The 25,581-nt window shown below is 45.3% G+C and overlaps 2 protein-coding genes across 45 annotated transcripts in view; one reads left to right on the top strand and one right to left on the bottom strand.

Annotated features, from left to right (window-relative positions):
* The window catches only part of RNFT2 (ring finger protein, transmembrane 2), a 131,091-nt gene extending 126,208 nt beyond the window's left edge, over positions 1-4,883 (bottom strand). For all 16 annotated transcript variants that reach the window (XR_013401489.1, XR_013401487.1, XR_013401488.1 and 13 more), the window contains exons 1-2: positions 4,828-4,883; positions 2,637-2,816 (exon numbers count right to left, since the gene is read on the bottom strand). Coding sequence is in view for 3 of the 16 variants with exons in the window: in XM_077955308.1 (XP_077811434.1) it covers positions 2,637-2,660 (24 nt within the window). In the remaining 13 variants the exon portion in view is untranslated. The remainder of the gene's footprint in view (positions 1-2,636; positions 2,817-4,827) is intronic.
* A 264-nt stretch (positions 4,884-5,147) lies between these two features.
* SPRING1 (SREBF pathway regulator in golgi 1) overlaps positions 5,148-25,581 on the top strand; it is a 160,617-nt gene continuing 140,183 nt past the window's right edge. For 12 of the 29 annotated variants that reach the window (XM_077955313.1, XM_077955309.1, XM_077955310.1 and 9 more), the window contains exons 1-4: positions 5,148-5,415; positions 20,432-20,588; positions 24,357-24,508; positions 24,932-25,045. In XM_077955313.1, coding sequence (XP_077811439.1) covers positions 5,305-5,415; positions 20,432-20,588; positions 24,357-24,508; positions 24,932-25,045 — 534 coding nt within the window. In that variant the 5' untranslated portion in view covers positions 5,148-5,304. The remainder of the gene's footprint in view (positions 5,416-20,431; positions 20,589-24,356; positions 24,509-24,931; positions 25,046-25,581) is intronic. The other 17 variants (XM_077955328.1, XM_077955327.1, XM_077955325.1 and 14 more) reach the window with 3 other exon arrangements.

Genomic DNA, 25,581 nt, shown 5'->3' with positions numbered 1-25,581 from the left:
CTGTCACCCTAGACACATCAGGGACCTCTGTGTGACCCCAGACACATCAGTAACCTCTGTGCGACCCTAGACACATCAGTAACCTCTGTGCGACCCTAGACACATCAGTAACCTCTGTGCGACCCTAGACACATCAGTGACCTCTGTGTGACTCCAGACACATCAGGGACCTCTCTGTCACCCTAGACACATCAGTGACCTCTGTGTGACCCCAGACACATCAGTAACCTCTCCGTGTGACCCTAGACACATCAGTAACCTCTGTGTGACCCCAGACACATCAGGGACCTCTGTGTGACCCCAGACACATCAGTGACCTCTGTGTGACCCCAGACACATCAGTGACCTCTGTGCGACCCTAGACACATCAGTAACCTCTGTGCGACCCTAGACACATCAGTGACCTCTGTGTGACCCCAGACACATCAGTAACCTCTCTGTGTGACCCTAGACACATCAGTGACCTCTGTGTGACCCCAGACACATCAGTGACCTCTGTCACCCTAGACACATCAGTGACCTCTGTGTGACCCCAGACACATCAGTGACCACTGTGTGACCCCAGACACATCAGTGACCTCTGTGTGACCCTAGACACATCAGTGACCTCTGTGTGACCCTAGACACATCAGTGACCTCTCTGTGTGACCCTAGACACATCAGTCACCTCTCTGTCACCCTAGACACATCAGTGACCTCTGTGTGACCCTAGACACATCAGTGACCTCTGTGTGTGACCCTAGACACATCAGTGACCTCTGTGTGACCCCAGACACATCAGTGACCTCTCTGTGTGACCCCAGACACATCAGTGACCTCTCTGTGTGACCCCAGACACATCAGTGACCTCTGTGTGACCCTAGACACATCAGTGACCTCTGTGTGACCCTAGACACATCAGTGACCTCTCTGTGTGACCCTAGACACATCAGTCACCTCTGTGTGACCCTGGACACATCAGTGACCTCTGTGTGTGACCCTAGACACATCAGGGACCTCTCTGTGTGACCCTAGACACATCAGTAACCTCTGTGTGACCCCAGACACATCAGTGACCTCTCTGTGTGACCCCAGACACATCAGTGACCTCTGTGTGACCCCAGACACATCAGTGACCTCTGTGCGACCCCAGACACATCAGTGACCTCTCTGTGTGACCCTAGACACATCAGTGACCTCTCTGTCACCCTAGACACATCAGTGACCTCTGTGTGACCCCAGACACATCAGTGACCTCTGTGCGACCCCAGACACATCAGTGACCTCTCTGTCACCCTAGACACATCAGTGACCTCTGTGTGTGACCCCAGACACATCAGTGACCTCTGTGTGCGACCCCAGACACATCAGTAACCTCTGTGCGACCCTAGAGACATCAGTGACCTCTTTGTGTGACCCTAGACACATCAGGGACCTCTCTGTCACCCTAGACACATCAGTGACCTCTCTGTGTGACCCTAGACACATCAGTGACCTCTCTGTCACCCTAGACACATCAGTGACCTCTGTGTGACCCCAGACACATCAGTGACCTCTGTGCGACCCCAGACACATCAGTGACCTCTCTGTGTGACCCTAGACACATCAGTGACCTCTCTGTCACCCTAGACACATCAGGAACCTCTGTGTGACCCCAGACACATCAGTGACCTCTCTGTGTGACCCTAGACACATCAGGAACCTCTGTGTGACCCCAGACACATCAGTGACTTCTGTGTGTGACCCCAGACACATCAGTGACCTCTGTGTGACCCCAGACACATCAGTGACTTCTGTGTGTGACCCCAGACACATCAGTAACCTCTCTGTGTGACCCCAGACACATCGGTAACCTCTCTGTCACCCTAGACACATCAGTGACCTCTGTGTGTGACCCTAGACACATCAGTAACCTCTGTGTGACCCCAGACACATCAGTGACCTCTCTGTGTGACCCCAGACACATCAGTGACCTCTGTGTGTGACCCCAGACACATCAGTGACCTCTCTGTGACCCTAGACACATCAGGGACCTGTCACCCTAGACACATCAGTGACCTCTGTGTGACCCCAGACACATCAGTGACCTCTCTGTGACCCTAGACACATCAGGGACCTGTCACCCTAGACACATCAGTAACCTCTGTGTGACCCCAGACACATCAGTGACCTCTGTGTGACCCCAGACACATCAGTGACCTCTCTGTGTGACCCCAGACACATCAGTGACTTCTGTGTGTGACCCCAGACACATCAGTGACCTCTGTGTGTGACCCCAGACACTCAGTAACCTCTCTGTATGACCCTAGACACATCAGTGACCTCTCTGTGTGACCCCAGACACATCAGTGACCTCTGTGTGACCCTAGACACATCAGTGACCTCTGTGTGTGACCCTAGACACATCAGGGACCTCTCTGTCACCCTAGACACATCAGTGACCTCTGTGTGACCCCAGACACATCAGTAACCTCTGTGCGACCCTAGACACATCAGGAACCTCTGTGCAACCCCAGACACATCAGGAACCTCTCTGTGGCTTCAGATTCCCCATGTGTTACATGGGAGGAGTGGAGTGGTCAAACCAAAGCTTCCTTCCAGCTCTCACATTTAATCAAGTAGTAATAAAGATGCAAATTCTCTTGGAGACGTGTCACCTGATTCACTGTGAAGAGCCACATGGACTTCAGAACTCCATGTTGACGACACTGGAGGTAGGCATTTGGGACTCCTGAGGGGGATGTGACCACTGGATCCCAGAGAGGACAGGCCGCCTCCCCCTCCTCTTCGTCTCCGGAGGGATGCAGAGTCAGGGGAGCTTGCCAGAGACTCCAAACCTGGATGGAACAGAACACTTGGATGAATAGTCCCTGTGATACCTTGAATCTGCTAAGAAGCCTTAGGACATTGTTCGTAGCTATAAGCAGATAATTCCATCTGCTCAGTATCTCTGGGTAGCCTCTCAGTGATCCCTCTTTGAAACACCTTTTTTTTTTTTCTTTTTTTTTTAAGACGGAGTCTTGCTCTGTCACCCAGGCTGGAATGCAATGGTGCGATCTTGGCTCACTGCAAACTCTGCCTCCCGGGTTCAAGTGATTCTCCTGCCTCAGCCTACTGAGCGGCTAAAATTACAGGCTTACAGGCATGTGACACCACGCCCGCCTAATTTTTGTATTTTCAGTAGAAATGGGGTTTCACCACATTGGCCAGGCTGGTCTCAAACTTCTGACCTCAAGGGATCCGCCTGCCTTGGCCTCCCAAAGGGCTGGGATTACAGGCATGAGCCACCATGCCCAGCCTTCTTTGAAACTCTTAATGTATTATATTTCATCCTATTGTCAAACTAAGAGTCCTGATTGGGGAAGCCAGAAAATATGTCTTAAACCCTCCAATGGCTGTCCAGTGCAATCAGAATCAAACCCGAGCTCTGTCCACAGCCTACAGGTTCTTCCTGATGTAGCATCATCTGTTTCCAACTGCATTTCCTCCCATTCTCCCTTTTCCCACTCCTGTCCACCCACAGTGGCCCTTCTGTTCCTCTAATGTGTCAGCACGTCCCTGCCTCAGGGCCTTTGCACTTGCTGTGCCCTCCTCTTGGAATACTTTCTCCTCTAAATGTGGCAGGGCTTGGTCCCGCAAGGCAAATGTCACTTCCTTCCAGAGGCCTTCTCTTCTCATTCTCCTGACCCTCCATAATGTTGACCTGTTTTATATTCTTCATAGCATTTATTTGTTCATGTTTACTTATTTATTTATGATTTGTCCCCCCAGTAGAATATAAATGCCATTCATGAAAACAGGGATCCTGTCTACTTGGTTCACCCCTCTGCCTCAGCATCTAGGACACTGTCTGGTACAGAGTAGCACTCAACAAATACTTACTCAATGAATAAAACATCTGTGGGTCTCCCAGATCCCCTTTTCTAGATCCCTTGCTCCCTGTCCCACCTTTCACCTTAGCAAGGCAACAAGGGCCACCTACTTCCCATGAATAGGTTTAGCCTCCGTCAATATCTTCTTGTCTCTGCAGGCAGATCCAATATTGTGGATATAGGGTGTCTCTATCAGTCAGATGGTGTCTGACTATCAGTTCAGGGCACTGTTATTGGCTGTTGAATGACTTCCTAATCCTGACCAGACTTCCTGAGGGGGCAGCAATGGTGTCACTAGGGCCACTGGTTAGAAACGACCCGCCAGTGAAGCCCCTTTTCTCTTTTGAAAAATTAGGTAACAAACTGCTCGGCAGCAGCATCTTCGTATATAAAGAAAAGGTCATTATATAAATATTTTTCAAGAATTTACAGTCTCAACTTAATCTCCCTCTCGCCCCTCCCCCCATTATCCCACATTGCAAATCTTTGGGGGAAAAATAAAATTCAGTATTCCAAAGTTCTCATCCACACATTTAACACCGCCTCCTAAATCGAATGCTCGAGCCTCTACTTTCGAATGCTTGTATTGGAAGAGGCTTCGGATTCTCTGTTGGAAGCAGGCCGTACATAATTCTGGAATACATTTTGCACGCGGGATGCATCTGAATGAATGAAACGCCTTTTAACCCTCTGCTCCGTATGTCCCTTTGAAGGACTGCACCTAGACTTTTCGAGGCTTGCGATGGTTCAAGTTGCGCCCCCGGGGCCCGTTACAGGACTGCATCGAAATGTACTCAGCGGAGCATCGCCTGCATCACTTGGACTGGAAGCCGGCAGGTGCACTTCGGGCACAACGTCGCGAGCGCTTTTCATCCTTGCAACCAACACACAGCGCAAAACGCTCTGGGACTGCAAGGGCAAGAGACTACACAGACCATGCTGGGAGAAAAGAAAAAAAAATGCGTTCTCTTTTTACCTGCCCAGACAATTCAGCAATCACAGCCGCCTCATTCAGGTCCAGCCAAGCCAATCACCCGCGCAGCCCAGGCAGCACGTGACTTCCGATGCTTCCGGCCTCCTATTCGGTGGTTTCGCACCATCGCCGGGTCCGGCGCTAGGACCCGTGCACGGCTACGCCCGCGGCACTCACGCGATTGCCAGCCCCCTTTTCCTGCAATTAACCAATAGGAAGCCACCGCTCCGTAGGGACCAATTATGAGGAGATCTTGCGCGACTAGCCCATGTCGCTGCGGAGCGGAGGCGGGGGCGTAGGGGGGGGTCACGTGGGGCTGCGCTAAGGGCTGCCGGGAGCCGACTGGGCCGCGGGCCGCGGGGCCGGCGCCCTCCTGGAGGGATGGGGCTGCCGGGCGCGTAGGGGTAGGGGCCATGCCGCCCGGGCCCCGGGCCTGCCGCGTTCCGCGCCCCGGCCGCCGCGCCCCAAGTCCGCGCCGGGATGGTGAACCTGGCGGCCATGGTGTGGCGCCGGCTTCTGCGGAAGAGGTGGGTGCTCGCCCTGGTCTTCGGGCTGTCGCTCGTCTACTTCCTCAGCAGCACCTTCAAGCAGGTCAGTGGCCGCCCTTCCCCTCCTCCCCTTCCCTTCTTCCTTCCTTCCTCCCCTTTCCTTTACTTTCTCTTTCCTTCCTTCCCTTCTACCTGCCTCCCTTCCTTCGTTACCTTCCTCCTTTTTTCCTTCCTCCCTGTCTTCCCACCCCTTAACTTACCCCTTCCCTTCATTTCTTTCCCCCTTCCTGTCCTTCCTTCTTCCTTCCCTTCTTCCTGCCTCCCCTCCTTTACCTTCCTCCTTCCTTCCTTCCCTTCTTCCTGCCTCCCCTCCTTTCTTACCTTCCTCCTTCCTTCCTTCCCTTCTTCCTGCCTCCCTTTCTTCCTTACCTTTCCCCTACTTCCGTCCTCCCCCTTTCCTTCCTTCCCCTTCCCTTTATTCCTTCCTCCCCTTCTTCCTCCCCCTTCCCTTCCGTCTTTCTTCCTCCCCTTCCTCCTTCCGTCCTCCTTTCTGTCCCTCTCTCCCTTCCTTCTTCCTTTCCTCTCTCCTTTCTTCCCTGATATCCTCTTTCCTCACTTCGTTCTTCCTTCTCTTCCTTCCCTTCTTTCTTCCCTAATTCCCTCCTTTCTCCCCTTCTAACGTTCCTTTCCTTCTTCCTCCCCTTTCTCCTTCCTTCCTTCCTCTCCTTCCTCCTTCCATCCTCCTTTCTTTTGTCCTTCTTTCTCCCTTTCTTCTTCCTCTTTCCTCACTTCGTTCTTCCTCCTTCCTTCCTTTTCTCCATTCCTTCCTCCTTTTCCTTACTTCCTCCTCCTTTTCCTTACTCCTCGCGTTTGTCGACCTCCCGGCGTCTGCAGCCGCGCCGCCGGAGCGTCCGAGGGTGGGGAGAGGTGCGCATTCCTGTCCCAGTCTCAGCACGGGTGAGGGACCTGCTCACCGCGTTGGTACCTGAAGCGGGAAGGGGTTGCTAGGCCAGGGCAGAGCTGGGACTAGAACCCCGAGTTGAGGACCCTTCAGCAGTGGTGACTGCTTCTATGAACACCTCGCTGCTTTTCACCTACCCGGTCCAGAGCTAAGAGAGGGCGTACATATGCGCGCTTCATCCTCGCGGCAGCCCTGGGAGAGGTGGGGTTCCCAGTGTTACAGTGGGAGAAACCAAGACACAGGTGGCAAGTGTCGGCCAGCGCTGGCATGGGTGCCCTTCGTTTAATTTGGGGTTTCTGTGTCCTCCCGGGTGACTCAAAAGGACTCACAGTTCCTTTTATGCTTTTTGTGCATAACTTGATTGGTGGAATTCCACCCCTCCAACACACTGCACCCCTTCATTTTTCTTCCATGTGAGAATTTCTGGGACAATTTCCTGGAGAAAGCAAGGAGCTTGGGTGGGGAAGTCTTACCCAAAGCATTAATAAGTTTGTCTAGAAGTCCGGGTTGAGTGCTTAGTTGTGTAGAAGGGGTGGTTACGCTCCAGAGTGCACCCAGGATAACCCTGGGTTATGCTGTTGTCCTGACATGGTTATAAAAAGCCCTTCTTTTTACTCTCAAAGCCCAAGTGTGTAAATAAAATATATAAATGAATAGAACATTGATAAAACTATGTGGTCACTCTACGTTTAGTGGATTGGCAGGGGAGCTGTGAAAAGGGAAGGATAGGGAATTGTACCTGACCTCCCAGTTTACCTTAGGCAAACAGAGAGGCTAAGTGTTGTAAGTCTCTTTTATTGGCCGGGATGTCTGGGCGATCATGTGAATTACCAGACTTCTGTGACTTGTGTTTTCTGCCACCTCAGACACCTCCTCACAGTCGTATGTTGTCCCTTGTCTGTCTTGTGGACCCCTGAGTGGTGGTGTCCGCCAGGACTCCGTCCTCTGCCTTCCTCTCTATCTGACTCAGGTGATCTCTGGGCCATTGTTTAAATACTCAGGTGATCTCTGGAGGTATGCTGTTGATGCCCGTAGTTGATAACAGCCTAGATCTGTCCTAGAAATCCCCAAGTTCTTATATCCGATTGCCTAGTTGATATCTTTTTTTTTCCGAATTTTTTTTATTGTGGTAAAATACGACATAAAATTTCCCATCTTTTTATTTTTTATTTATTTATTTATTTTTTAAGACCGAGTTTCGCTCTTGTTGCCCAGGCTGGTCTCGAACTCCAGACCTCAAGTGATCCACCTGCCTCGGCCTCCCAAAGTGCTGGGATTACAGGCGTCAGCCACCATGCCCGGCCCCATCTTAACCATTTTTAAAGTGTGCAGTTCAGTGGTATTAAATACATCCTTAACGCTGTGCGACCATCACCACCATCCACTTCCATAACTCTTCTAGAAACTGAAACTTTATATTCATTAAACAATAAATCTTCGTTTCTCCCTTTCCCCCAGCCCCTGGAAACTACCCTCCTACTTTCTAGTTGACGTTGAGTGTGTTCGTATTTGAACCAAACAGAACTCTTGATTCTCTGCCAGCACTCGTTCCTTCCGAGTCTTCCCAGTCTCACTCAGTGGCATTACTGTTTGCCAGGTATTCAAGCCACTTCATTTGTTTTTTTCTCCTCTCACTCCCTATATCTACAATATTGGCTCTGCCTCCAGAGTGTATCCTGAATCTGCTCATTTCTTCGAAGTGTCACTGCTGTCACCCTAGGCCAAGCCACTGGCATCTCTCGTCTGGACCATTGCAGTAGCCCAGGAGCAAGTCTCTGCTTCCATTCTTGTCGTCTTCTCTTCCCAGCAGTAGGGGTGATAATCTTTAAAAAGATGGGATCATGGCACTTTCCCCAGGTAAAATTCTCAGAGAAAACTCTGAATTCTCTTCCAGGATCTCTGCATGGTTGAATCTTTTGTGTCATTTCAGGTCAGACTGTTACTATTTCAGACCATACCTGATGACATGGTGTACATTACTTCAATTCCTTGCTCATAAACCTGCTTTATTTTCTTCGTGGTAGGCATCACAAACTGAACATTTCTTGTTCATTTACTTGTTTATCTGTCTTGCCTCATTCTTTCTTTTAGACTATGATATTCTTGAGAACAGAGACCTTGTCTGTCTTGTTCATAGACTCTCCAGCCCCTAGGATACTGCCAGCCACTTCATGGGAATCCAAATATTGATTGAACAAACAAGTGAGCCTTTTTAACTGGGATGAATGTTTCTTTTCAGTCTGGCATACTTCTGCTAACCTTTCACCTCTTGGCTCAGGTGCTGTCCACTCTGTCACCTTCCCTACAACCACCTTTTCACTACCCTGACACATCCTCTTCATTTTAAAATTATAGTCATGCGTCGCTCAAGATTTTGAAAAATGCATCTTTAGGTGATTGTGCTACACCCCTAGGCTGTGTGGCGTAGCCTATTGCTCCTAGGCCCTAAGTCTGTACAGCATGTGACTGTACTGAATACTGTAGGCGATTGCAACACAATGGGAGGTATTTGTGGATCTAAATATATCTAACCATAGAAAAGGTACAGTTAAAAATACTGTATAAAAGATACAAAATGGGCTGGGTGTGGTGGCTCATGCCTGTAATCCTAGGAGTTTGGGAGTCTGAGGCAGGCAGATCACTTGAGGTCAGGAGTTCGAGACCAGCCTGGCCAATATGGCAAAACCCCATCTCTACTAAAAATATAAAAATTAGCCAGGCGTGGTGGTGCATGCCTGTAATCCCAGCTATGGGGGAGGCTGAGGCAGGAGAGTCACTTGAACCTGGGAGGTGGAGGTTGCAGTGAGCCAAGATCACACCACTGTACTCCAGCCTGGGCAACAGAGTGAGACTCTGTTTCAAAAAATCTAAGAGTAAAAATGGTACACCCGTAAAGAGCACTTCCCATGAGTGGAGCTTGCAGGACTGGAGGTTGTTCTGGATGAGTCAGTGAGTGAGTGGTGAGTGAGCGTGAAGGCCTAGCGGGTTACTGAGTGCTACTGTCAGCTGTCCACACAGGCCGCTCTACATTGTTTGAAGATTTTTCTTTAATAATAAGTTAACATTTGCTTACTGTAATGTTTTTACTTTATAAACTTTAATTTTTTTTAACTTTTTGGCTGTTGTATTAACACTTAGCTGAAAACACATTGTACAGCTGTACAAAAATATTTTTCTTATTTATATCCTTATTCTATATGCTTTTTTCCCTATTTTTCTATTTTGTTTTATTACTTTTTAAACTTCTTTGTTAAAAACTAAGATGAAGCCAGGCACAGTGGCTCATGCCTGTAATTGCCAGCACTTTGGGAGGCTGAGGCAGGCGGATCATGAGGTCAGGAGATTGAGACCATCCTGGCTAACATGGTGAAATCCCATCTCTACTAAAAATACAAAAAAAATTAACCAGGCGTGGCAGGTGCCTGTAGTCCCAGCTACTCAGGAGGCCGAGGCAGGAGAATCGCTTGAACCCTGGAGGCGGAGGTTGCAGTGAGCCGAGATCGCGCCAGTGCACTCCAGGGTGAGCGACAGAGAGAGACTCTGTCTCAGAGAAAAACTGAGACGAGCACACGTTAGCCTGGGCCTTCACAGGGTCAGGATCACCAGTATCCGTGTCTCCCCCTCCACATCCTGCGTTCTTTTGTGTCCTTCAGTAACACCTAAAACAGTTTCTTCAGATAAGCTTACAGATTTATTCCCCATCATTATTACTGTGCTGTATATTTCCCTGACTAGTGGTTGAAGATGAACATCTTACTGGTTTTGGTAATTTGACTGTTCTGCATCTTAAGTGGCCTTATCATGTCCTCTGACCATTTTATTACTGGATGTCCCTGTCACTTTGTAGGAATTCCTTGTGCTTAGGGCGATTATTTCTTTGTAATGGCTCAGGCTGGGGCTCTGATTCAGAGCCACGTGATTTTAAAGCCCACATTCTCAATTTGTGACCATCACGATAGAGATGAAATGGGTTACATGCAGCTTTGGTTTTGCTTGCATGGTTTTTTATTGTTTTCTTCTTTTGTTTTGTTTGTTTTTTGAGACGGAGTCTCACTCTGTCACCCAGGCTGGAGTGCAGTGATGCACTGCAACTTCCTCCTCCCAGGTTCAAGCAATTCTCCTGCCTCAGCCTCCCAAGTAGCTGGGATTACAGGCGTGCACCACCATGCCCAGCTAATTTTGTGTTTTTAGTACAGACGGAGTTTCGCCACGTTGGCCAGGCTGGTCTTGAACTCCTGACCTCAGATGATCTGCCCACCTCAGCCTCCCAAAGTGCTGGAATTACAGGCATGAGCCACTGCGTACAGCCTTTTGTATTTTTAGTAGAGATGGGGTTTCACTAGGTTGCTCAGGCTGGTATTGAACTCCTAAGTTTTTTTTTTTTTTTTTTTTGAGACGGAGTCTCGCTCTGTCGCCCAGGCTGGAGTGCAGTGGCCAGATCTCAGCTCACTGCAAGCTCCGCCTCCTGGGTTCCCGCCATTCTCCTGCCTCAGCCTCCCGAGTAGCTGGGACCACAGGCGCCGCCACCTCGCCCGGCTAATTTTTTGTGTTTTTAGTAGAGACGGGGTTTCGCCGTGTTAGCCAGGATGGTCTCGATCTCCTGACCTTGTGATCCGCCCGTCTCGGCCTCCCAAAGTGCTGGGATTACAGGCTTGAGCCACCGCGCCCGGCCTTGTTTTTTTTTTTTTGAGACAGAGTCTCACGCTGTTGCCCAGGCTGGAGTGCAGTGGCGCGATCTCGGCTCACTGCAAGCTCCGCCTCCCGGGTTCCCGCCATTCTCCTGCCTCAGCCTCCTGAGTAGCTGGGACTACAGGTGCCCGCCACCGCGCCCGGCTAATTTTTTTTGTATTTTTAGTAGAGACGGGGTTTCACTGTGGTCTCGATCTCCTGGCCTTGTGATCCGCCCGCCTCGGCCTCCCAAAGTGCTGGGATTACAGGCTTGAGCCACCGCGCCCGGCCGAACTCCTGAGTTTAAGCGATCCACCTGCCTCGGCCTCCCAGAGTGCTGGGATTACAGGTGTGAGCCACTGCCTGGCCAGTATGTTTAAAAATGGGATTAAAAATATATGAGATTTTATACAAATCCTTTCTTCTGGCTTCTCTTGAAATACCAGGATACTTATCAGCACTGGTTCTGTGTCTGGTCCAGCAGCAGTTGGGGAACTAACTGAGCCAAGCTGCAGTCCTTTAGGTCTTGGGATCTGCTCTCCACTGGACCACTCAGTGACTCATTATGTCCGTCCCTGATCTCCTGGGGTAGTAGTTACCAGGGTTGTTCATAAGGAGTTGGTCATCCTTCTCTGGGCACATGGTGGGATTGGCTCCCACCCTCTTTGAAGGAGGGTGGCTGTGTGGCCTGCATTGGCTTATACCATGTGAATTGTCACTTGCAGGCAGAAGCCGTAGTGACCATGGAGGCCATGTGCTGAGAGGGGGCCTCTTTCAGCCTGAGGGACTAGGATGAGCAGAACCCCTCGGCTTACCAATGTTAGACTTGTAGCATGAGCAAGAAACAATCTTCTGTGAAGCCACTGAGGCTTAGGATTTTTTTAAATTTGGTTTTGTTTATTTGTTTGTTTTTGGTACAGGGTCTTGCTCTATCATCCAGGCTGGGGTGCAGTGGCACCGTCATAGCTCTTTGCAACCTTGAACTCCTAGGCTCAAGGGATCCTCCCACTTCAACTTCCCGAGTAGCTGGAACTACAGGCGTGCGCAATCACACCCAGCTAATTAATTAATTAATTTTTTTTGGTAGATATGGGCCCTCATTATTTTTTTCCAGGCTAGTGTCAAACTCCTGGGTTTAAGCAATGGACTGGCCTAGCCTCCCAGAGTGCTGGAATCACAGGCATGAGCTACTGCACCTAGCCTTTAGTTTTTTGTAATATCCTAACCCACTGGGTTCCAAAATGTGGTCTGTGGACCCCAGAGGGTCCCTGAGACTCTTTCAGGGGATCTGCAAGGCCAGAATTATTTTCAGAATAACAACAAAATATTGTTTGCTTTTTTCACCTTGTTGACACTTGGGTTTCTGCACTGATGGTGCAGAAGTCCTGGAGGGGTCGAGCCGGTACTTTAGCGAGGATCAAAGCAGCGGCAGCAGACTCTGCAGCTAGTTATCGTATTCTTCATGCCCATACTTGTAGTTTTAAAAAAAGTACTAATTTCACTTAAGAATGAAGCAGTCAAACTTACTACTTTTGCTAAATTTTGATCCCCAAGTACATTCTTTTCTGTATAATGAAACGGGAAGTATGCGTAACAGTGCGTTCTGCCTACAGAAATATGATGGGTGTCTTGAGGAAGAGCTTTGGCAATTGAGCTGCAAGCTTAAGTAGCCATTTTTTTTCATGGAACACTATTTTTTCTTGAAAGAACAACTGGTAACACTAGTTATTCAGATTTGGGTATTTGGTAGACGTTTTCTTGAAAACGAAGTGAGCTTGTTACTTTACAGAAAACATCTGACATTATTTACCAATGAAAATATTTAAGCTTTCAAGTGAAAATTGGAATTTTGGAAGATGTGTATCTGCTACCCTTAGCTTGTAACTTTCTAACACCTAAAGATTAAATCCCTGGTGATATTAACAAATGTGATTTTTTTAGTATTGTATAATGAAAATGTGTCAATTAGAAGATCTGCATAAGATCTGTTCAATGTGCAAGACAGACTCATGGATTTGAACAGTTTATGAAAAATTCATTGATATGGTTTCAGATGCCACGTTGTGCTGAAGAAACTGGGTTTTTTGGTAAGGTTTATTGAGATATAATTCACATATCATACAGTTCACCCATTTAAAGTATATAATGCTGATTTGTAGTATATTCACAGGCTGGGCACGGTGGCTCACACCTGTAATCACAGCACTTTGGGAGGCTGAGACAGATAGATCACCTGAGGTCAGGAGTTTGAGACCAGCCTAGCCAACATGGTGAAACCCTGTCTCTACTAAAAATACAAAAATTAGCAGGGTGTGGTGGCGCATGCCTGTAATCCCAGCTATTCGGGAGCCTGAGTGAGGAGAATCACTTGAACCTGGGAGGCGGAAGTTGCACTGAGCCAGGATCCACCACTGCACTCCAGCCTGGGTGACAGAGCAAGACTCTGTCTCAAAAAAAAAAAAAAAAAAATTAAAAAGTAGTATATTCACAAACCAGTAGTTTTAAAACATTTTAATCATCTTCTTCCCCCTACCCCTCAGTCCTAAGCATTCAGTAATCTACTTTGTTTCTATACTTTTGCCTATTTTAGATTTTAGATATTTCATATAATTGACATTCTATAATGTGTGGTCTTTTTTGACTGGCATTTGCATTTAGCATAATGTTTTCAAAGTTCATCCATGTCCTAGCATGTATTAGCACTTCATTTTTATGTCCGAATAATATTCCGTCGCGTGCATCTGTCACATTTTCTTTATTCATTCTTCGTTGAGAGACATTTGGGTTGTTTCCACCTTTTAGTTATTATGAATAATGCTGTTACAGACCTTCATTTACAAGTTTTCGTGTGGACATGTTTTCATTTCTCTTGGTATATTCCTAGGAGTGGCATTACTGGGTCAGATGGTAAATCTGTGTTGAACTTTTTGAGGAACTGCACAACTGTTCTCCAAACTGGCTGCACTGTGTGCAGTGAACTTTTAGTATCCTGCAGTTGTCAAATTCTGGTGTAGTATTTAGTGTCAAGTATGGTACAGTATTATCCATAATTTTCTGTGGAAGTTATTAAAGTAGTCCTCCCTTTTCCAACTACACATCTGTGTGAAATAGATTTTCTTCGTGTGCTCCAATGCAGACAATATATTGTGACAGATTGAATATAGAGGTCGCTTCGGAGATTCAGCTGTCTTCCATTAAGGGAGACATTAAAAAGCTTGCAGAAATATAAAAATATTGCCCCTCTCCTTACTATGTTTTTTTTAAGTGTTTTTTCATAAAAAAACTCATGTACTGAATTCATTTTTGTTTTTAAATGAATAAAAATGATCTAAAATAAACATTTTAAGGATTTATGTTTTAATTTTCAATATGGTAGGCATCAATAGCCATAACTCACATAAACCCACGTATTGAGGTCCTCAGTAATTTTTAAGATTAGAAAGGGTGGCCGGGCGCAGTGGCTCAAGCCTGTAATCCCAGCACTTTGGGAGGCCGAGACGGGCGGATCACGAGGTCAGGAGATCGAGACCATCCTGGCTAACACGGTGAAACCCCGTCTCTACTAAAAAAAAAAAAAATACAAACAACTAGCCGGGCGAGGTGGCAGGCGCCTGTAGTCCCAGCTACTCGGGAGGCTGAGGCAGGAGAATGGTGTGAACCCGGGAGGCGGAGCTTGCAGTGAGCTGAGATCCGGCCACTGCACTCCAGCCTGGGCGACAGAGTGAGACTCCATCTCAAAAAAAAGAAAAAAGATTAGAAAGGGTTCCAGGACCAAAGACTTTGAGCCCCGCTGTTCTGAGTGCTCCGGCACAGGCACTCCTGCTCAGGTGGCCTCAGTTTGGGGGGTCTTCCACTCCCTAGCTGTGGGCCTTGAGGGAGTTGGGGTTCTTCCTCTGTAAAATGGAGATGGTGAGATGGAATGTATGGGTCCAGGGTGTGTAGCATTGATTGAGAAGAGGCTATGAACACTGTGAAGCTCCTCGTGCCCCTTAGCTCCGCTGCAGTGAGACTGGAAACTCGTGGAGCAGATGGCGGCAGCTTTTGCCTGGAGAATAGTTGGTTATCCTCTCTGCTGCTTTGAATTCCTCTTTTCTTTGGTTTTCATGTTAATTAATGCTTAGGGGGATAACTTAAATTGTAGAGTTGGGAGACAGGAGAAATCAGTGATGATGTTGGGGATGCCATTGAGGGAAGGGTTGGGAATGGTGAATGGTACCAGGTTTCTTGGGTGCATTTATTTAACAGATAACACCAACTGTGTGCCAGGCACTGTTCTGCTGGATGGCGGAGACAGAGTGGGCAAAGCAGATGACGTCTCTCCCCTCCAAGAGCCTATATTGCGCTAGCGGGTAAGGAGGAGAGATAGTAAATAAGCAAGGTGATTTCGGATAATGATGTATGTTACGAAGGAAACAAAACAAGATGACATGATCTAGTGGCAGGGCGGGCTTAACTATCGAGGCATTTGATCTGAGATTAAACAAGTTTCGATCTTGGGAGTTGGAAGGGTCCTTAGAGTTCCTCTTGTGTAACCAGATGTTCTCATACATGTTCAAATGAGACTTTCTGAAAGTCTCAGCGCTGTTTGCATAACTCCTTGAAAGTACATGAACATGTTCAGCCTTAAAGGAGCTAAGTGTAAACTGGTGCCAAGTTAGATACTGTCTAAAGTGAAGTATATATCATATAGTATGAGAGTTGCTAATTTGGTGGGGATTTTTTTGTTTTTCACTGATTACTAAGATATATATATATATATTTCAGAGTGTTTGTCTCATGTTGCACAGGGTAGAGGAGGGGAACAGTTACCCGTAATCTCACTAACCAAAGGCATCCACTGTTCGCATTTGGGCATGTTTTCTTCCTGCCATTTTTCATACTTTTTGTTTGTATAGTTGAGGCATACCGTTTCTTCACTTAACATATAAGTATTTCCCTATCTTTAAAAGCTGTTTGGAAATATGATTTTTATAACTAAAAATTTCCATTATCAGGCTGCATTTAGCCATTTCCCAAAATACTAGACATTTGGAGTACCCTCTGGCCTTTCTCCACCTCCCCTGTTTTTTTTGAGGTTCATAAGCAAGTCTCTCCTAATGACAAGAGTGCCTTATGTTTCCGTGCTTTACTGCTTACGTGGGACATTTATCTCACTTGACCTGTGATAACTCCTGAAAAGTAGACAGCACAGTTATGAATATACCCCTTCTGAAGTCAGACACAAAGCAACACATTCGTAATCACAGTGTGTTTCTATAGCTCTTTACAATTAGGAAGAAAGCCCTCAGGTACTTTTGGCTCCTGCTCTTCTCTTTGTACCTACTACACCCCACGTGGACATGTGTCACAGCATCTGCAGTGCTTGATTTTGCACTGATGTATGGATGTACCCCTTTCTCAACAGCTCTGAGGCTCTTCGAATACAGAACCGGACTGCCGTTCGTCTCTGTATCCTTAGCATTCTGTAAGAACTAGATACCTTTGAATGAATTTCGAATTAAAAAAAAAACAAATATGAAGAAAAGCTTAAAATTGAGACAGCCTAATAGGATAGGTGGAACAGTTCAGGAAAGGTAGAAAGCCCCCTATCCTGTGAAGGAGTGCCCTCAGCACCCTTTGCAAGACTGGGCCTTCAAAAAAGCAAACATTGCTAAGTCATTTCTGCTACATGCCTTCACTATCCTTTTGGCAAGGTCTTGAGTATTCGTGTTTGAAAATGCATTGAAGTGCTGGGAGAATTGCTTTCCTGTTTACCAGGAATGTCATTATGTGGCAGGGGTCCTTCTGGGATGCACTTGACCGTGAACTCTTGTTTTCTTTCCAAACAACAACAGGATAGCGTGGGAGTAATGTTAAGGGCACTTTTAACCTTGTCGTAAAATCCAGTTTACTGTACTTTGACCAAGCTCTTAATAGTCTTTATGGCTATTAATTTATCTAGGGTAGCATTTGCAGCTCAGTTTAGTTTGCACATAGCTTGATGATGCAGTTAACTGATAGGGTCCCAGTGGAGCAGAAGAGTATGAATTTACAGGTAGTTAAGCAGCATGCACCTAAGTGATTTGTCCTATACTCCCAAGGCTCCTGCACTTAGCTCCTCTTCTCACAATGACTGAGGAATACGGATGTTGTTTTTGTATGACCCGTCCTGGTCCTGCTAGTACCAGTTCTTTCTTTGCAAAGAAACAAAAGGGAGGGGGCAGAATAGAAATTAAAGCCACCTTGAAAGACGGTAAATTAAAGAACAAAATCCGGTACCGGTGGAGTTGTGGTCAAATTGTAAACACTGTTATTTAAATGCTGGTACTATTACAGATGGTAGATATAATGTGGGAAATCATTTGGCACTACATAGCGTTTTACTACAAGTTATTCAAGAGAATTGTTTTAAAAACTCCACATTTTAATGCAATATTATCTGTGCTAATAGAAACCTGGGCCTGATGTTGATCTATAGAAGATGTGTTTACTAAATGATGGCACATCAACATGATGGATTATTAGATAGCCTCGAAAATGTGATTATCAAGGTAATGTAGGGACTTGGAAATGTTTTACTATCCAATTAGTGTCAAGAAGAGCTGAATGCAAAACATCCTAATTTGTATAAATGTTGAGGTCAAAAGCTAGAAGCTAATATGCAAAAACAGATAGAATTTATTTAAGTTGATGAGATTATGGACAATTTTTGCCTTTAGTGTTGGTAATTGTGTTTTTCAAACAATTTTTTAAATAATTGTAGATATACAGAAAAGTTCTAAGTATAATAGAAAGTTCCTACAGAATCTTTACTTAATTTCCTTCTGTTGTTAATAATCGTTTTTAATGTTGTTTTCACTTTATTTTAAATTAAAAAGAATATTCCCAAGATGATTAAAGATAATTTTAATAACCACATATGTCCCTCCCATGTTAATAGTCTGTAGTATAGTAGTTCCCCCTTGTCTGTTCTGAGACCCTCAGTGGAAGCCTGAAACTGCGGCTAGTACCAAACCCTCTCCATACTGTTTTTCGACCTGGTAACTGAGTGACTACTAAGTGACTAACATGGATATGCTGGATGAAGGAATGATGCACAGCCCGGGCGGGATGGAATGGGATGGCGTGAGGTTGCACCATGCTACTTAGAACGGTGGTCAGTTTAAAACTTAGGAACTGTTTACTTCTGCAGTTTTTCATTTAATATTTTTGGACCACAGTTAACTATAACTGTTAAACTTCAGAAAGTAAAACCATGGGTAAGGGAGACTACTGTATATCTTTCCATACCATTATCTGAGCTCTTACAAACCTATATGTGCTTGTTATCATAATTATTATCATAATATGTGTGATAGGCACATTATTCTGCAACTTGCTTTTTCCCTTAATAATACACTATAGTCATGCCCTGGTCTGCAACCCTGTCTTTGTATTGAAATCATCTAGGTACTTTAAAAATACTGATTCCCAGGTCTCCACAGATTTTTCTTGCCCATAGGTGGGCTTAGGAATCAGAATTTGTTTTTATGCTGCCTTCGTTAATCTAATGTGCAAAAGTCAGGTTGTAGAACTGCTACTCTAGTTAAATAGCTATCAGTCGTATCTAAGTTTGGTTGTAACAGTATTGTTATACCCATGTTCATTCAGTCATTTCTCTGTTACTGGGGTGTCAGGGGTTTTGTTTGTTTGTTTGTTTGTTTTTGAGACGGAGTTTTGCTCTTGTCGCCCAGGCTGGAGTGCAATGGTGTGATCTTGGCTCACCGCAGCCTTTACCTTCTGGGTTCATGCAATTCTCCTACCACCACGCCCGGCTAATTTTTGTATTTTTAGTAGAGGTGGGGTTTCACTATGTTGGCCAGGCTGGTCTCAAACTCCTGACCTTAGGTGATCCACCGGCCTTGGCCTCCCAAAATGTTGGGATTACAGGCATGAGCCACCACGCCTGGCGGGTTTCAGGTTTTTTATACCATTGCAATGATCATGTCGTAAACATCCCTGTGTTTCCCTATACATTGGTGTTTTCCATAGGATAGACCTGAGTTTCCTGGGCCACAGTGTATGTAGATATGTATTTTTAAAATACTAATAGATCTTCCCAGATTACTTTCCTAGATAAATTTTAGTAACTATAAAGATCTTTACCATTTTTTTTTTTTTTTTTTTTTTTTTTTTTGAGACAGAGTCTCGCGCTGTCACCCAGGCTGGAGTGCAGTGGCCGGATCTCAGCTCACTGCAAGCTCCGCCTCCCGGGTTCACGCCATTCTCCTGCCTCAGCCTCCCGAGTAGCTGGGACTACAGGCGTCCGCCACCTCGCCCGGCTAGTTTTTTGTATTTTTTTTTTTAGTAGAGACAGGGTTTCACCATGTTAGCCAGGATGGTCTCGATCTCCTGACCTCGTGATCCGCCCATCTCGGCCTCCCAAAGTGCTGGGATTACAGGCTTGAGCCACCGCACCCGGCCACCATTTTTTAAGTATATAAGCCTCTTCATCAAATTTTCAAAATTAGCCTGTTTTGCTTAAAAAGCGATACATAACAGGTTATTTTTAAAGGTAACAGCCGCAGAACTCCGTTAGAATAGTGAATGTTTCAAGTACATTAAAGAGCCTTTGGGGGAGGGAGTCTTATTGCTTTGTTATCCAGGAATCCACTGAAGCATTCAGAAGAGGCTCTCTCAAGCTTGGCTTGTTTTCTAGCAGTTAGGCAGCTTCCTCCTTAGGTTTTTTTTTTTTTTTTTAAAACAGTATAGAAAATATTATAACAGTATAGAAAAGGTAGTTTCGAAAGCTGACTCCTACTGGACATAGCTTCTTCAAGGCCAGAAGAGATGGTCTTAAACTCTTGACTCCAGGGCAACTCTTCGAATTGCTTGTATGGGTAGAGGGCTGGCTGACCCGGGTGTGTTCGGCAGAGGGTTACATACTCAGTGGTCCTTCACAGAAGAAATTTGCAAGTTGACATGCTTCATTTTGCTCCTAAAATCAAACTCCTAATTCACATTTTCCCAAACGTCTTCCACCAAAGTACCTGTAACTGCAAATGAAAGGGACTTTGTGCTCTAGATGTCTGAGATGAGAGTCACAAAAGTTTCTTCTGCTCTTTAAAAAGTGCATTCACATTTTAAGTTCTGTTCCACAATGTATTTGTTTTAATATGAAAAATATTTTAAATTAATTACTTGCCATCAGAAAGAAAAAGTCCAAAACTTTTCCTCTCCAATTTTTTCATAAAATTAACACTTTTATACACATTTATAATGTGCACGTCATCCAGAAGCCACGCATGTAAGTATGCCAGTTTTGAAGCATAGCGCTAGCTTATTACTTTTTCCTTCAGGTTTATTTTATGTCTTTGGCTCAGGCTTTGCTTGTACCAGGAGAGTACAGATTCCTGTAGTGTAAGCCTTTTATAGTATTTCTGTCCTCTTACTGTAGCTTCTATGAAAAATTGGTGAAATTGTAAGAAAGGATACTGGATACTTAACCTTCTCACTTATGGTTTCTTTGCAGGAGGAGAGGGCAGTGAGAGATAGGAATCTCCTCCAGGTTCATGACCATAATCAGCCCATCCCGTGGAAAGTGCAGTTTAACTTGGGCAATAGCAGTCGTCCGAGCAATCAGTGCCGCAACTCCATTCAAGGGAAGCACCTCATCACGGACGAACTCGGTGAGGCTGGCTTCCCTTCCTCTCCAGGCGATCAGGAGCGTAGACTGGTTGGGCCATTCATAGGGTTTTTGTTTTACTAGGGATTCCTCTGCAACACATTTCCCCTCCTCGCTCATTTGCAACATTTCCCAGGTTTTTGTCTTCTATACCCTACTCATCATTCAAGGTTCCCTTCAACATCAGAGAAGCTTGTTTTGATAACTCTAACTCTTAAAAGTTCCTTCTGCCTACAACTTACAGCATGAGCACTATGTCATGCATTAGTCCCCAGGCCACTTCTGACAATCTCTCCCCAGCCTCACTATTTCCCCATCTTGCCAATCTTTTTTTCTCATCTTGATGGTGAACTCTATAGGATAAGAGCTCAGTTTTCCTTCGTGGTGACCTGAGTAAAATTCACATTGTGTTGACACTCAAGAAGTGTACTTGTTGACTGACCAGATAATTTCAAAGTAATTATAAACACATTCAAAAGGTATGACTCTTAATAGTGAAAATGTAAATCTATTTGATAAGGTTTTCCCACTTCCTTGTAAGCTGTCAGAGGACTGTGCCTGGGCAAGGTGGTGGACTAGACACCTGCTAAGCTCCTCCCACTTAAAGATTGTTGAGTCTTCCCAAACAGTGAGACTCCTGCTAGTGCTTAGCATGCACTCATGGAGCCCTTCCTATATGCTGGGCACTGGGCTATCGCCTTTGATTTTCGCAACAGTCCTATGAGGTGGATACTGCTATCTTCATATTATAGGCGAAGACATAGCACCAAAGGTTAAGGAACTGGCCCAACATTGCCAAAGACTTTTATAAACCATAAACGTGATACCATTATCACATCAAAAAAAGTAACAATTTCTCCTAATGTCAAATATCCAACAGTATGTAAAGTTCCCTGATTGTTTTACAGATTTTCTTTTCTGCTGGTGGTTTGCAAATAACACTTTTTTTTTTTTTTTCAAGAGCAAATTTTGCCCTGTTTCAAAAAGTCTCAGAACAAATGGATCATGAACGTGACAGTATAGAAATTGCTATAGGTAACGTGTTGGAATCTTCATATACATAATGAATCTGAACTAAATGAAGACACTTGCTGTCTTGAAAATGAAAGCCACAGGCCGATGTGGTGACTCACACCTGTAATCCCAGTACTTTGGGAGGCCAAGACAGGAGGAGCACTCAAGCCCAGGAGTTCAAGACCAGCCAGGGCAGCGTAACAAAACTGTCTCTATAAAAAATAAAAAATTAGCTGGATGTGGTGGCACACTGCAGGTGGCACACCTCAGCCTCCCAAGTCCCAGCTACTCGGGAGGCTGAGGTGGGAGGATCATCTGAGCCTGGGGAGGTCAAGGCTGCAGTGAGCTGTGATTACACCACGGCACTGCAGCCTGGGTGACAGAGTGAGGCCCTGTCTAAAAAAAATTAAGAAAAAAACAGTGCATTATTGCTTAAAAAAGCGGGGGTTGCGTTCCTTGCAAAATAAGAACACTTTAAAAAGATCTCAAAGTCTCCAAACCAGAGATGAGATTATTTGAAAATAAAGAAAGGAGCTGGAAGAAAACTGCCCACCTCAGGTTAGAGTGTTTTGTACCAGAATGCATTCCCAACTCAGCAGTGATGCCAGTGACAAGCTATGTTTTTAAGATCACTTTGAAAAAGCAAATCATACTGAAAATAATGTGGGTTTTGTTTTTTAACAAGCAGAGTGAAGTTTAGCAAAAGGAAGTGACTTCCACAAGATGACATAGTCAATAGGCAGACATTGACTTGGAGTTCAGAGCTTCTTACAGGATGTGTGACACTCAGTGAGAACACATGAAATCTTACACACTCACTCTAATGTTTTAGCGCTGGGTTGTGAGCGCAGTTTGTCATCTTTTATCTTAGCTAGTGAAAGAATATTCTTTCGATTAATTTAGGTGAGACAGACTCTTGGACTCCTTGAGTCCAGAAATGAAGGAATCAATCAATCAATAAAAATCCAAGAGCTACAGGTTTTATTTTTCTCCATGAATATGGGTGAAGTAAGTAGTTTAGTAAAGAAAGCATGTAAGAACTTACGCCTCTTAGCAAACAGATGCTGCTGTGAATATTGCCAGGGTAACACATTATTAAATAAGATCATTTGCATTTACAAACTTTTAATAGGCTGGAAGTTAATTTTCAAGGCAATAGCAACACAGTATGAGGTTGTGATCTTACAGGACTCCTTGTTGGAGATAACATTTGAGTGAGTAGATGTCTGATGCAAGGTGAGAGTTCTTGATGAGCTTGCTTTCAGCAAGCTTTAGAAAGAGCTGCATTTCAAGGCCGAATACTACAAGTTGGCAGTGGGGGGAAAAAAGGATGCCTGAGATGCTTACACTTACAAGATGAAAAGTAAAGGGCAGAAAGAGAATTTCAACTGGCAGAGTTTAAGTCACATTATATAGAGTTGCTGTATGTTTATTATTTTGAGCAGAATTTTGAGGAAAATGCTAACTAACTTATTTACATTTTGTGTTGGTTTCTAGTCCCTGTAAAGAAAATGAGTAGAAATAGGAAGAATCCCAAGAAACATTTACTATAGCGTTAGAATCATCCTCTCTTAATTTAGAAGACAGAATAACATAAACAACAACTACAACAAAAGGCACCGATTCCCAAGTATCCGGAACCTGGTTCTCTATAGGCCTCATTTGCTCAAGTCTTAAGTGAGGGCCCTTTTAGTTTCTTCATTACCATTGTTCTACTGGTGCCTCCTGCTTTTGAACAGACTTTGTTTTCTAAAGTAGTTTCTGAAAACAACCTTATATATACTTCAGCAAGTCTCCTTCTCTGAGGATGAAGAAGCTGGGCATTTGCAATGCAGCGATGCGGGGAGCAGCTGCTCTGCACCTGTGGGCCTGAACGTGCACCTGGGAGCTCATGTGTGCACCTGGGAGTTTCCTCAGGGCCATCGGTGGCCCTTATGGACTTACCCTTACATTTTTCTGTCCCATTCCCAGAAGGATGTAGAGAAATCTCTGTTTAGCAGCTCTGAACAATACATTAGCTTTTGTAAGGAGATTTTTTTTTTCTCTAAAGTTGGGCATGAATGGGCTGGGTTGGAGGGGGCATGTGTATATAGATGATGGGATTTATAAAAAGTTGAAGGAGGGGATTAGGAGGCTTTTTTCTTTCTTGAGTATTAGGCAACTGCATTCCCGAAGGCTGAGGGGTGATTGAGTCCCTGGCGTGTACACGTACAAATCAGTTTATAAGAGTTAGATGTGAATATTTCTATTTTTATAATCCTCCAAATTACTCAGTAAGCAGTGAGCGTCTGAAAGATATTTGTAAAGAGTGCTTTGTTTGTTCAATCTAGAAGGATCTCACTTTTGTGAATCAGTGCCTTGGTTTTTTTTCTGTTTTGAACTTTTTGTTTAGAGAAAAATGACATTTTTCTTCATGCACAGATGAGATGTTGGCTTGCATAGGTTAGAACAGGAGAATGTAGCTATAGCTTGACCTGGTGATGAAATCAAACATGTGCCAGCAGACTAAACAGTAGGTGTAGGTAGGTTCCGACGTGTAGCCTGGCGATAACAGGGGAGTGCCTGCTTCCTGTCAATGACTGCATGGGGAAAGCAAGTCCGACTCACATTATGTCCAGTTTCCAGCTCTTCGGTGCTTGGGATGATGCCCCAGACTCCAGCTTCTGTCTCTATACTTTCACTGCTGCTTCATGGTCATCCCTGGTAGGGAGGTGGCAAGGCTGCTGGTTTTATGCTAAGGTTGGTCTCTGACTTTCAGGCTACGTTTGTGAGAGGAAGGATTTGCTGGTAAATGGCTGCTGTAACGTCAACGTCCCTAGCACGAAGCAGTACTGCTGTGATGGCTGCTGGCCCAACGGCTGCTGCAGCGCCTATGAGTACTGTGTCTCCTGCTGCCTGCAGCCCAACAAGGTATGGGGAGTCGCTCCTGGTTCTGCGACTCCGGTTTTCTTTTGGCCTTTGTTTTATGATGAGCATTAGACTCTTGATGTGAGGCTCTTCTGAAAATAAAACTCAGGAAGTTTGTAGGTGTCAGAAATTGCTGCACAGTAGCTTTTATCTAACGTGAAAGGAGGTGGTTCCCAGTTGCTTGAATGGTTCTTTTGCAGAATGGACCATTGTATTGCTAATCACATATCTAATGAATAAGATACCCAGGGTGCTTTGGCATGCACGTGTATGCATGCGTGTGTCCCTTCCCCTCCCTTCTTTTCTCCTTCTTTTTCCCCCCTCCCCATCCCTGTATCAGCATTCTCTTAGTTTAGGAGAGATAGGCAAGGTCACCTTCTGCTGGCTTAGGTAATTTATTACAGGCACTAACTTTTGTTTCCATAGCAACTTCTCCTGGAGCGCTTCCTCAACCGGGCAGCTGTGGCATTCCAGAACCTCTTCATGGCAGTCGAAGATCACTTTGAGTTGTGCCTGGCCAAATGCAGGACCTCATCCCAGGTCAGAAGCTGTGATGTCTCTAGCTGTGGGATGGCAGCTGATCGGTTAGAAGGAAACTAGAAAATACACACTGAGATCCTTTTGGTGGGGTGGTAATGGAGAAGAGAAGAGACTCAAATGAAGCTATGTCACGCTTTGTTTGGTGTGATGATGGTATTTAAAATATCAATGTGAGATTTATACAAGTTAGGGGAGGTGAAGCATTTTTATTAAATCAAGGTCTAATTAACTTGCATCTCTTCTATGTGGTTGGTACATTTGCTCCTTAAGTGGAAGCTTAAAATTATTTTTAAGTCTGGTGGCGTCCTAATAGTCCAGCTCCTAAGAGAAGGTCCTCCTCCCGTCTTTGAAATATGACTAAGGCTTTCCAGTAACCACTTGTTTAGAGTAAGTAGCAATTTGTTCTGGGATGGAGTCGTTGTTTATTTTAGGATTCAAGGGGATGAGGCAGGTGAATGTTTAAAAATACATGAATAAATCTGTAGGCTGTCAGGCTCTCAATACATATTAGCGTGCCGTCATTAAATGCTTCGCTC

This window comes from Macaca mulatta, chromosome 11, assembly GCF_049350105.2.
Source record: "Macaca mulatta isolate MMU2019108-1 chromosome 11, T2T-MMU8v2.0, whole genome shotgun sequence".
NCBI lineage: Eukaryota > Metazoa > Chordata > Mammalia > Primates > Cercopithecidae > Macaca > Macaca mulatta.
The sequence above is the reverse complement of the archived record's forward strand: the minus strand, read 5'-3'. Positions and strand labels throughout refer to the sequence as shown.